The sequence below is a fragment of the Brachyhypopomus gauderio genome, chromosome 1 (genome assembly GCF_052324685.1).
Source record: "Brachyhypopomus gauderio isolate BG-103 chromosome 1, BGAUD_0.2, whole genome shotgun sequence".
NCBI lineage: Eukaryota > Metazoa > Chordata > Actinopteri > Gymnotiformes > Hypopomidae > Brachyhypopomus > Brachyhypopomus gauderio.
The window spans coordinates 54,093,641-54,107,071 of NC_135211.1; the positions used below are offsets into that span (position 1 = coordinate 54,093,641).

The following is a 13,431-nucleotide window of genomic DNA, read 5'->3' on the forward strand; positions in this document are numbered from 1 at the left end:
AGAACAAAAGAAATGTAAACCCATGCTTATCTTAATGCCTAATTATTGTGCCTATTTATACATAAAATTGAAATGTGTACCTAAAATGAAGGTTCGCACGCGTCTCAGTGCCATCTCAGCCCCCTAGTGGCAACTCAACGACTTATGAGTCCTCTGGAGCAGTCTTAACTTTTCAGGAGAGTAAGAGTGATTCTTATACTTGAGTTTTGATAACTGGCACTTACACTTAACTCTGTGAGTAGGAGCAAATTTAAGAATTTTTCAGCACTTAAGTCCAAAATTCCACTCTAAGAAGTTTGATAAATACGGACCCTGATCTCATCACCTGCAGTCATGTTGTATTTTATGGAATGTTGTACTTTCTAAAAAAGTGATGAGCTATTATAAACCTGAAGCTCTGTGGCGGATGCTGCCACATTGTCAGGTACTGTAAGCTACAAGTTTGAATAAGGTGACTCACCATTTTATTTGCTTTTGATTATGTTGGTGTGTACTTGTTCAAGTTGCAATGGTAATGCTGGTAACTAATGAGGCTGTATGAAAAAAAAAAAAACTGCCATGACGACATCACACCACAAGGGAAAAAACCGTGAAGAGCAATAGATGAGATTACAGTGTCTGTGACCAAAACTGACAGGAACGTTGTGAAACAGGGCTGGAGAAATTTAACCCCCCACACACGTTATCACTCAATTCCCACACAGAATAAGCTACACAATCATGCGTTACATGCTTTGCCGCATTGCTGAGATAACACTTCGCTTGTTATCTAGTGGATCAACTCATATCATGATTGAAGAATAAACCTTTGCTCACCCAATACTGCTTGCATATGCTCTCTTAGTATTAGGAATTCCTACATTTTTCGTGATGTGTGAACTAATCTCTGAGATCTCAGAGATCCCAGTGTGCTACAATATGGGGCCCATGAAGGCCCGGAAATGCAGTCAGTTGGTTTAAATATGAGGAACAGAAATAGATTAAAATGGAATGAAAGTAAAACATGAGCAACGGTGCACAGAGAGGTGCGTGGACATGTGCACTTGTGGTGGAAGCTATGCAAACAGCACACTGACATTGCCTGAGCCATGACCTACCCTGCAGGCAGTAAACACGGGTTTATGTACACAAGGGTATAGGACATGGGACAAGTGCAGCATGCAACAGGCTAAGAAAAATGTGGCAACACATGAGCTGGATAAAACCAGAGCATGTGACATGCCCAACAATAAAGCCATGTGGCGATCCCTACCATGTGGACGAGGCCATTACATATGGCCCAACACTTTCGGTGTAAAAGTTCAACGTCCACATAGAAAATCAGAACAGTGATGACAGGATATGATCAATGCAGATCTAAAAACCAAAACTACAGCTTGGATTATATGTCCCAAGTGTCATTCCAAGATCCACAACATGTACCTGTGGAACAGGACTAGGAGAAAACACGTGTTTTTCCTGCACACACACACACACACACACACACACACACAGCTACTACATAAACTGTACACAAGATGTCTGTAAATGTGAGCAGTGCAAATGAATTAATCCAAGAACATTTTGGCAAAAATTACTTTTTTTATGCATCAGTTTTACTCTTTATGTGAGGAACTTTGCAAGCCTATAATTACACACAAGGGAACGAACACGCCATATTCTCTTTACCTACCTGTCTGGTTTTGGAACATGATCATACAAGTAACAGGCGGGTGTGAAAATGAAGCCATTTCGGCCCACCCAGATGTGGTCTACTACAGCGGAATTATCATACCAAACCTATGACTTAAAATGGACTCCTCGTCTTAAATATTTAGCTAGTTAGGTTTCAGGCCAATTCAGAAAACATCATGAGTTTAACTATATGAGAAAATGTTTTAATTAATTGGTCTTTGACAGCGTCTTCCTACCTTTGGTAGACATGAACATGTTTTGAGCTCATTGTGACCATATACCATTTTCAATGGGATTCATATCGTTAAGAGGTAATTGATTCAAGGATAGTCATGTTAATCTTCATGTAACTATTATACCCTTGTAAGAAGCAGCTAAGGTTTACATACAAATATATTGCCTTACTCATGTTGTAACATGCAACTGATTCATTCAATGACTAAATATGTCCCTAAACACTCATTACCTGATTCTATTGTGTTCACATTTTCATACATGCTTTGGTAATGTGCCTGTTTGTTTGCTTGTAAGCAGGGCAACAGAAGGACTGCATTTCAAAACAGATGCTGCTGTTTATTTAATGACAATGCCACAGCAAACACCTCCATGGATTATTGTTTTAATTTCCTTAAATGCACCAAGAGTGTATCCACAATTTTGTTTATTGTTCTTGTGTTCATTTTGGGAGAGGCTCCTGGAAGCATCTGTGTTTACCAACAGGTTTTTCATCTGTGTGTCATCTAGGCATCACGGGTCACCCGTCTTCTATATAAAAGTCCAGGAGTACCGTCTTAGATTGAAGGTGTCCGCACAGGCAGCAAGAATATTTTCAGTTTTTTCTGAAAGTTTGCGATAACATTTTTGGTAAGTGCTTCTTGAAAAATTCATAATCTAAAATCTACAAGATAAATCTAGTAGGAATACATCACTAACCTATTATAATACTCTGGACTGTTTTGTGTTGGTTAAAGAATTCAGATATCTAATCTGTACATTTTCAGTAAAAAAAAAAAAAAAAAAAAAAAAAAAGTTCTTTTGAAAAAAGCATTAATATTCATAAACAAAGCATTAGTTTTTACTTGCATTAATTAGACTGAATAGTGTATACACAATATGCATACAGCACAGTATGCATATGGAACATTGTGAAACAGGGCTGGAGCAACAATGCAAACCATTAAAAAAATGCCACTGCATTACATACATTTCAGATTATATTAAGAGAAGAAAAAAAGAATACAACAAGATGCCAGACAAAATGTTCACTCTGTTTGTCGTAACTGGTAAGTTCCTTTATTCATGCATTTTGTAGGCTAGTTATAGAAAATCTGTGGGAGTAATAACAGTAACATGTACCTTTTCTCCTACACCAGCCACAGCCTTAATAAACTTTGCTGGTGCCAGTAACTCTACCACAGTTGGGAATACAACAACTGGCTTATCAACTACTGTCATTACCATGACCACAACTGGGTCAACTACAGCTGTTACCACAACAAATGGATCATCAACTAACGCCAATACCACAACCGGGTCGTCAAATACCTCCAGTTCCCCAACTGCATCAACTATAGCCATTACCACATCAACAAATGGATCATCAACTAACGCCAATACCACAACCCGGTCGTCAACTACCTCCAGTTCCACAACTGCATCAACTATAGCCATTACCACATCAACAAATGGATCGTCAACTAACGCTAGTACCACAACCGGGTTATCGACTACCTCCAGTACCACAATCGAAGGCAGATCTTTAACTACAGCTGGTCCCACAAGCACAACTGGGCATTCATCTACAGCTGGTACCAAAGCCACAACCCGGTCATTAGCTATAGATGTCAGTATAACTGATACGAGTACATCGTCATCAGCTGTAGGCATGAAAAGGTGCAGGTCACTTCTATCTGTTGTGTGTGTCATTATGATCTTACAAATGTTTAAATAATTACCATCATTACTAATTTGTAGACTAAGTGATATTTGGACCATTTATCTGATCTAAAACTGCTTATGTAGACAGGAAAAAAATAAAATATTTGTTAACTAAATAAAGAATATAACTACATTAAAGCTTGTTTCACATTAAATGACAAATCTTTACCAATATTGGCCATCCTAAATGATCATGTTACATGAAGTAATTACACCCTCACTACAAAAAACGTGAGCTCATACCGTTTTCCCTATTGTACATGTATATGTAGTGTATATATATATAATGTATGCTTGTTTGAGCATTTAGCAATAGCAGCTAATCATTAATATTATTTGTATCTAATGCATCTAATGGCCTGTCATGCTTGTATTTTTCCTAAAAGTTTGTCAGGTCCCATCCCATTTACACTTCTCAAAAATATACAATCTGGTTTGGGAAAACTTGTCTTGCTTAGTCTTGTTTCATTAGTTTCATTGTCACCATTTTACAACCATCCAGTAAAGATATATGCAACATCTATGCTTGTGAGGAGTCACCCTGTTCTGTCTTCACAAAAAAAAAAAAAAAAAAAAAAAAAAAGTTCCTGAAAATCCTCATTTGCTTGATTAGATGAAGGGATGGAACCATAACAAACCTCCAAAGACACGGATAGGACACACCCACATTTAAAAACAGGTTTTCAGAAATCCAGGATGGAGCCTGGGGGAACCCAAAAATGACAATGCTATAAGGAAGAGAACATGAGGAAAGCCGGTCTCAAACGGGGACGCCTTTTGTGCCCTGGGCAAGACTGGATGGCTCCATTCATAAATGGATGAATGACAACTGATGCAAAAGACTGTCAATTTTGGCGCTCGGAGAGTTGTTTCTATACTACTTAGGTGGGTTTAGTGTGCAAATCTGAACACGCATGTTGACACTGAAGTGTATTCGGTACTACATACACAAATAGCTCCTTAACATTGTTTTTGCAAGTGAGAAAAAATAAACAAATGCAAGTTTAACTGGAAGTGTCTTATGACAATGAAACAATACATGCCCCATGAACAAATTTCATGATCATAACAGTTCGTAACAGAAATGAACATGTCCGCAATCTTTTCAAGACAAAGACACACAATAGGTAGGTAGACAAAGAATAGAATGCAAAATTGCTTAGCAAGAAAAACTACGCAATTTAAATATTTATATTGTCTGCATGATATAACAGTTTCCAGTCCAGTCTAGCTCCATGGCAGACTAGTGCCAGTTATTCTCTGGTTAATAATGTTTCTATATCGACACAGCTAATGACTGTGGTATCGTAGCCTGCCACTGTGCTAAATGGAATTGCATCAACACAGCCACCACAAAGCCGGGCACAAAAAGATCAAACGTCACTCATTCAACCTCATGCATTACTACAGAAGTTCTCTACAATATTACTTGCAACAAATGTAAATCAGCTTGAACACTGTTGGACCATCAGGATTAAGTATACGTCGTTTCCAGTGTCAAGGAACTTTAACAGGGTTGCCAACTTTTCAAAATCAATTGGAGTGAGATTTTTTGTGTGCGCGTGTGTGGACGGGGGTATATGAAAAGGAAACTTTTTTTGTTGACTTGGGGGGGGGGGGGGTATTGGGTGTTATGAAAAGGAAACTGCTCTCTGCTGTGCCTAAAGCGATCGATCACCAGTGGTTGGCGCCAGAGTGAACTAGTAACTCATTGAATCATAGATGTAGATCAGAGATAAACAAACTAGATTTTTTTCAGCATGAGAAATCAGATGTATGGCACAGTGTGAGCGTGTGAAGACAGTCAAATGCGTGTGTCTCACACTCGTGAGAGTTGGCAACCCTGACTTTAATACCAACTGACATTGTATAAGACATTTTCTTCATCATAGTGATTTTAATGCAATAACGATGTTACATTAACACAGCTACACTGATTACACAGAGTGAACGATTGTATTATTGTTCTTATTTCTCATGTGGTCGATAAAAGGACAGGATGGAATAGAATTGCAGCTGATATGAAGCTGCGTGTTGAGTATTTGGGGAGTTTAAATGTCCTATATTGACGGTGTGCTCAAAGTCACCCAAGTCTCAATGTTGGCTTGCAGTCTAAATTTGACTGTATCATGACAAAGTTAGCAAAAACATGCTGGTTACTCCATAGATGGGAGGGTAAGTACATAGTAATATATTGACAGGTCTACTGATGCATAAAAAAAATAGCTAAACTTGTATAGCCAGTATACATGACATGATCTTATTGACAGTGATTTAACAGTTTGTGTAGGTCACACCCATGAAAGATTGTAGAGAAACCGTTTCAATAGTTGTGCAACATGCTGATCTTTAATATTCAATCATGCATGTTAAACCTGATGTCTCCTTGCTACATGAGAGCAGTTTGAGCTTGGCTCCGACAATTAAAAACGATCCATTACCATGGTCATCGACTTGAGTATAACGGAACATACTTTTGTCCAAAATAATTTGCACCATTTGTAAAAACAGAAGACTCTTATTTTGAAGTATTTTGGAGTTCACATTGCCTTATTTGGTAAGCAATACTTTCTTGCCTAAATTTAAAATAATGTGACTTAGATTTCTGAATACAAACAGGTAAAACCAGACATTTGTATGAAACGTACAAGAGAGATACTTAAGGGATTGGATTGTAGATACACATAACGGATGACAATGAGTACAGAATATGGCAAAATGACTAAACACTTAAGACATTTCGTTTGGCACTAGAGTTTTGAGTTGTTAATCTCTTTTGCAGACTCAAACAAAACAGTAATGGGAACCATGGTGCTGCTTTCTCTCCTAATTGGTAAGCAGGGGAGATGAAAGGACAATTCAAAAGACACAATGTTTGCATGTATTATGAAAGTGACAAACCGAGTAACTGAATATTTCTTCTCCAGGAGGGCAAATCATATTCAATATTTCCTGTTCTGCAGCTGTGATAGGAACACCACAAACTGGGGAATCTATTAATAATGTCGCCTGTGCAAATGCTGCTACTACAACAACCTCTGCTCAGTCTACCATGGAAGCTCAATCAACACCCACAAAGAGTACAACATTCACAACAGCCGTTACCACTGACTCAACTACAGTTTCTACTTTGAACAAAACAATTCCTTCATTATCTTCCAGCACGGTCGCCGTAGCCACAGCTCAAATTACAACAGCTACTCAATCAACATACGAAGAAACTACAAGTTCAGTAAACTCTTCCACAACTACTGCTCCCACCACTAACGCTTCTAAACTCCCTGCTTTGACAACTGCGATTGTGGCATCTAGCGGTAGTGGTGTTATCCCGACAACTGTGTCAACATCCTTCAGCCTCGTTACTACAACAGCTCCTGCTCTGTCAACAACTACAGGCAGTACAAAAACAACCGAAATTTCTTCCGCAACTGCTGCAGTTTCAGCCCGCAATGACCCAGTTCCCATTTCAACAGGTGCAACCATCACGTCTGGGGGTACTGCCAATGTTGACACAATTGCTACCATGACATCTTCAAACACTGTCCCTACAACAATATCTGATCAAAATACAACAGTTTCTCAATCGGTATTCAGAGGCTGTGGAAGACCCATAACCTCTCCCATAAGTCCTGCTGCCACCATCAACTCTACACTAGTTCCTGCTTCGACACCACCAACTGCGGTATCTTTTAGCACTACTGCTTCCTCTACTCGTGCTCCTACATCTTCCATCACCACCACTGTCAAAACCTCAGGTCAGTCTGTAAGCGCTCAATCAACATCCTCAGAAAGTCCAAGTACAACTACCAAGTCCATCACACATGTTGCAGCCACCACAGACTCTTCCATAATTGCAGGATCCATAACAGCACCTGTAGATGCATATACAAGGACCGCCACATCTTCCAGTGCCATCACCACAATACCCTCTGCTCAATCAATAACAAACTCTTACACAAGTTCTGCTACGGTCACTCACTCTACACATCGTACTTCAACAACGGTCATTTTGCCATCTAGTGGTATTGCTGTTACTGAAACAGCAACAGTTATCCCTACAACAGTGGCTACAACCACCAGCCCCGTCACTACAACAGCTTCTGGCAGTGTAAGTACATTAACGCAGACTGCAGAATATTTTACCACTACAGCTGATCAATCAAACTTCACAGGAAATCCAAGTGCAATTATCAAGTCTTCAACAAGTGCCACAGCCATAACCGCCTCCGTTCTCAGATCCACAACTGTAACTGTAGCTCCTACCACAGGAACGACGTCTACAGGTACTGCCACTTCTGCCAGTACCGGCAGCCAGATGCCCTCAGTTCCCATTACAACAGCTGCTCGATCAACATCCAAAGGAAGTACAAGTACAACTTCAAACTCTTCCACAACTACTGCAACTACCACAGACTCTTCTACACTTCCTACTTGGACAACCATGATTGTGGCATCTAGCGGGACTGGTGTTGCCAACACAACAGTCTCCCCTACAGCTGTGGCTATGTCTTCTAGCGCCATCACAACAGCTCCTGCTTCATCTACACCTGCACAGTCAACTACAGGCAGCACAACAGCATATTCTTTCATAACTGTGGCCGCTCCATCCAGCATTGGGTCAATGCCCATTTCTGCTTCAAGCAACGCAACCATCGCTTCTACAAGTACCATTGCCCACACAACAGTTGCCATGGCAACTGCAGATAAATCTTCAAACCCTGTCCTTGCATCAACCTCTTATCAAAATACAACGGCTGCTCAATCAACACTCACAGGCAGCAGAAGTACAATCGTCACTTCTCCCACAACTGCTGCAGCCACCACTGACTCGACTGCGGCAACTTTTAGCACTACAGCTGCCTCTACTAGTGCTACTACATCTTCCATCACCACCACTGCCAAAACCTCAGGTCAGTCTGCAAGAGCTCAAACATCCTCAGAAAGTCCAAGTACAACAAATGTTGCAGACACCACAGACTCTGCTATCATTGTGGGATCCATAACCGCAACTGCAGTTCCTACCATAGGAGCTACGTCTACGAGTACAGTTACCAGCACTGGCGCCATAATACCCTCTACTCGAAATCCAACAGCTGCTCAATCAATATCCGAAGGCAGTGAAAATACAATAAACTCTTACACAAGTTCTGCTACTGCCACCGACTCTTCTACCCGTCGTACGGTTATTTCAACGGTTATTTTGCCATCTGGTGGTATCGCTGTTGCTGAAACACTTCATACTTCGACAACTGTGATTGTGGCATCTAGCGCTACTGGTGGTAGCAACGCAGCAACAGTCACCCCTACAACTGTGGCTACACCCTTTAGCCCCATCGATACAACAGCTTCTGCTCCATCTACACATGTTCAGTCAACAGGCAAAGCAAGTACAATTACAAATTCCACCATAACTGTGGCTGCTACATCCTGCATTGGGTCTATGCCGGATTCTGCTTCAACCAATGCAACGGTCACATCTACAAGTACTATTGTTGACACAACAGTTACCATGGCAACTGCAGATAAGTCTTCAAAGCCTCTCCCTGCAACAACCTCTGAACAAAATACAACAGCTGCTCAGTCGATATTCACAGTCAACAGAAGTACCATCGTGACTTCTCCCACAACCGACTCTACTGCAGTTCATGCTTCGACAACAGCGACCGTGGCACCTTCCAGCACTGTTGGAAGTGCGGCTACATCTTTCAACGTTACCATTGCCACAGCCTCAGCTCAGTCTATAACAGCTGATCATTCAACACCCACAGGAAATATAATCACAAATTCTACCATAACTGCGGCTGCTTCCTCCAGCATTGGGTCTGCGGCAGTTTCAGGTGTCGCATCTCCAAGTACTGCTGCTGTTGACACCACGTTCACCCTGACAACTGCAGCCAAATCTTCAAACATTGTCCCCGATACAACCTCTGATCAAAATACAACTGCTCAATCAACCTCCACAGGAAGTACAAAGTCTACAAGTACCAGGGCCACCACTAACTCTGCTATCAATATGGGATCCACAACAGTGACTGTAGCCCCTGCCACAGCAGCTGCATCTACAGGTACCGCCACATCTCCCAGCATCATAACAGCATCTGCTCAGATGGTCACATCACGATCATCTACGTTTACACCAAACAGGACTCAGACTGCTGCTGCCTTGACATCTGCAGGTACTCCGGTACCACTTACCCCAGTCTTCCCTGGCAAAGCTGCAGAAACTAGTCCATCACAGAGATCCACTGCATACACAGCACCATCCAGGATATCTACCGCCATAACCACTACCACAAAAGAGTCAGTACATCAGAATGTAGATTCGAGTGGAATAAGCTACAGAACAAGCCTGTTCACGGCTTTGTGTTTTGCATTTATTCCAAACATATTAAGCAATTAACTGTGCATCTCTCCTACGTTCTTGCCAAGTTTTCGCATACTGATGCCTGACGTTTAACTATAGCAATAATTAGATTTAAAAAATAAAAGCTAAACAATAAAGTACATCAAAAGCTACATTATGAATGCTCTTCAGCATATTGTACAAGTTTAAACATTTTATTTGTTAAGTTTTATTCTATTGATTATACAACTTTGCTGTACACCAAACTGCATAATGCATACAATAAGAGAAATACACTCAAATAGGATTAGTTTGTACTGAAAATGTTAACATGTCTTGTGTACCATGTTTGTGTAATAACTACTAAGGCACTTGCAAATGCTTTGAACTCCAAATTCATAAATCAAGCCAAAATCTACAAATTTCCAATTTCTTTGAATTATTTTAGATAAATGATATTTATTATGCCAATATTAGTAAAAATTAATTAGTATAACAAATTCAAGTATGTATTGGAACATCCAACATTGTTATAATTAATTCATCTCCCAAAAAACTGTCCTTTTCCAGGAAGGACAGGTAGGCTGATTCCAAAAGGTGGCTAAAGTTCAAGCTGTCACAAATGTATTAAAGTCTCAGTGATTCAGTGACTCGAAGTTTTAAAACATTTAGGAATGGGTGAGACCTGAGACTAGATGATTTGGGATTAATTTTATATGGGTGCATCCCTGGTAATGAGTAATTAATAATGGTAATTAATGTTACACAGATGCGCGCACACAGAAAATATAGCAGTGAGAAGTCTTCTACAAACATACAACTCTTTAAAAGAACAGGAAAACGTTAATGCTATACTCTATGCTATAAAACGTCTTTCTTCCGCTTGCACAACACTGCAAAGATTAGATCATCCGTCCATCAGTCTGACTATTATTTATGCCTTCATATCTACCCGCCTTGACTACTGTATCTCCTGTAAGGACGAGTTATACTGGGAAGACATCACAAACTCCAAATGACTCAATTCTCCTGCCCGTGTTAACCCACTGGTCTCAACACATCACACCCATTTGACATCTCTACTGGTTTCTGGTGAAACCATGGTATTCATTTCAAAATACTCCTCACATGCAAGGATCTTAATCACTTTACTCTCCTTCTCTCCTACACACCCAGGTGTTCTGGACCAAGTATACAGACATTATAGCATTACTTCACATTTATCCTGTAGACGTACATCATTCAGGCAGTACATTTAGACAACTTGCAGAGGCTGTCTGCAGCAAAAAAAAAAAAAAAAGATAAAAAGTTCAACTGAGGGCTGACCAAAGCAAAATAGTGACTCACGGATTAGTAAGTAAACAGTCATCACTTCATCACTTCTTAATAAAGGGAGGTATGGCATGTAGCTACAGTACGTGCTGTAGCATGCCGTTCCACACTGAAAATATTCCATTAACTCATCAAATAAATGTCTTCCTTAAATATACCATGCTAAAACATTGCAAAAAGGTAAACTCGAGGTTTGTAATGGAATGGATATGTTTACACAAATTTTATTCTGAAGTCACAGAAATCTTCATGAACTGCTCACTAACGTCAGGCTGTGCGTAAGAGAGTATAATGTCTCAGCAGTTACGCAACAACACTGGTGTGTACAAACAAAGGCAGGAGTGCTAAAATGGGTGGTGCTATTTTTAACCACCACGTTTCTTTTATGAAGTACATTAAAAGGACAATTTTAGAGTGTTTCAAATATAGCCTTAAATTAACTTGTCCAGAAAGTCATACACATGTTTCTTGTATACAAGTGCAGTCATCTTGCCAAACTACTTTTACTATACCAATATATAGTGATGTGTAGAGATTGCTGGAACACCAACTCAGACAAAAATTATTTCATGTTAAAAAATATTGAATGCAATACAATTTTTGTAAATTGTAGATGTTACACATCTCTTTATGTTCACATGAATTACTCCCTAGCAGAATTCAGTAGCTGCAATACTAGAATTTCTTGCTTTCTTTAGGAGTAATTGGTTAGAACTCCAAAAACAAAAACTTAAAAAACAACCATTGCAATTGAGATTGGGTATAAATTTCTGAATACTTTGTTTACCTTGTTTTTATACATCTTTATAAATTAAATGCTTGATATGGTGATTTAGCAACCTGTTACACACCTTAAACACGTCACGGGAGCATGACAAACGTAACAGGTGCGCTTCATTGACACTTGGAGGCAGACTACGCAATGTCCTGGTGATAACTTTCCCCAAGGTCTCCTCCATAGTTACCTTATATTTACAAAGCCGTATAGTGTTTCCATATGTATATTTACAAAGCACAACCAATGCATTCAGCACAAACAAAAAGGTTATTGGCTCAGCAGCAAGACTTGGATATCTCCCATGTTTGAATGACGGCTGTAACCTATTAGATGGTATGCTTGCATGCATTGAGGGAGGTGAAATATTTGATCAATCCATAACTGAATTTTACATCCCAATGACATGCACGTCAAGTCGTTTTTCAAATGCCTCCGTCGTACACAAAAGTAGTTTTTTTCACATAAAAACTGATCTGTATGGTTTTTGCATGCATGATTTTGTGACATGTCACTTTTGTAAGATCTATGAGACGGGGCAAGATGCCTTTAGCTGCATTTTCAAAATCAGCCAAACTGGTTTTTTAAACTCTTAAATGAATTTTACTGACCTACTCTTGCTCATATTGTCTTCACTGTTTTTTCTGGAGGTGAAATTAATTTGGTATTTTTGTAATTAATTTTGTAAATTTATTTTATTCACTTTATTCTTTATTTATGAGCATTTTTTGCTCATAGCATAGCATGCTGTTAGCATTTTTGAAAACCATTCTCCTAATCAAATCTGTATTTTCTTAAAAATCGCCAAACCTATTGTTATGAGAGTGGTCTACGTCATTACAATTTTTCTATTGGAATGTTCACTCACTAGAATCATGACTTCCCCACACTACCCAGTTAACCAGAGGATTCCGTGGATGAACACTCACTGGAACCATGATTTACCCCAGTCAGCCAATGGTCTTCTGGCACCTCTGTCCCTGGTGTTTCAGCCCCAACTGGACCATACATTAATCTGGCCCTGGATGCTATAAGGCAGTGTGACTAATGCAAAACTACTGGACTTGGTCATGTCACACCTTTTACACATCTTTGTACTCATTTCACAGGACAGATTTACTTCTGAAAACATTTATTCGATTTAAAAAATGCACGACATTGGATGGAATTGGGCAGTCATGGCCTGGCGGTTAGGGAACTGGTCTTGTGACCGGAGGGTCGTGGGTTCGATTCCCAGACAGGCCATGACTGAGGTGCCCTTGAGCAAGGCACCTAACCCCAACTGCTCCCCGGGCGCCGGGCTAGGGCTGCCCACCGCTCTGGGCACGTGTGATCCACAGCCCCCTAGTAATCACTAGTGTGTGTGTGT

General features: G+C 40.0%; 1 protein-coding gene and 2 long non-coding RNA genes across 3 annotated transcripts in view; 2 read left to right on the plus strand and 1 right to left on the minus strand.

Moving 5' to 3' along the window:
- LOC143525868 (uncharacterized) overlaps window positions 1-13,431 on the minus strand; it is a 33,878-nt gene that overhangs the window by 17,120 nt on the left and 3,327 nt on the right. The gene's annotated exons all lie outside the window — the stretch shown is intronic.
- LOC143525881 (uncharacterized) lies at window positions 2,213-3,847 on the plus strand. Its single transcript, XR_013133753.1, has 3 exons — window positions 2,213-2,538; window positions 2,886-2,957; window positions 3,048-3,847. It is a non-coding gene; the product is annotated as an uncharacterized LOC143525881 (long non-coding RNA).
- LOC143525597 (uncharacterized) lies at window positions 5,964-10,128 on the plus strand. The gene is made up of 3 exons (XM_077019759.1): window positions 5,964-6,169; window positions 6,395-6,445; window positions 6,540-10,128. The coding sequence occupies exons 2-3, from the start codon at window positions 6,412-6,414 to the stop codon at window positions 10,010-10,012; spliced, it is 3,507 nt and encodes a 1,168-aa protein (XP_076875874.1). The 5' UTR covers window positions 5,964-6,169; window positions 6,395-6,411; the 3' UTR covers window positions 10,013-10,128.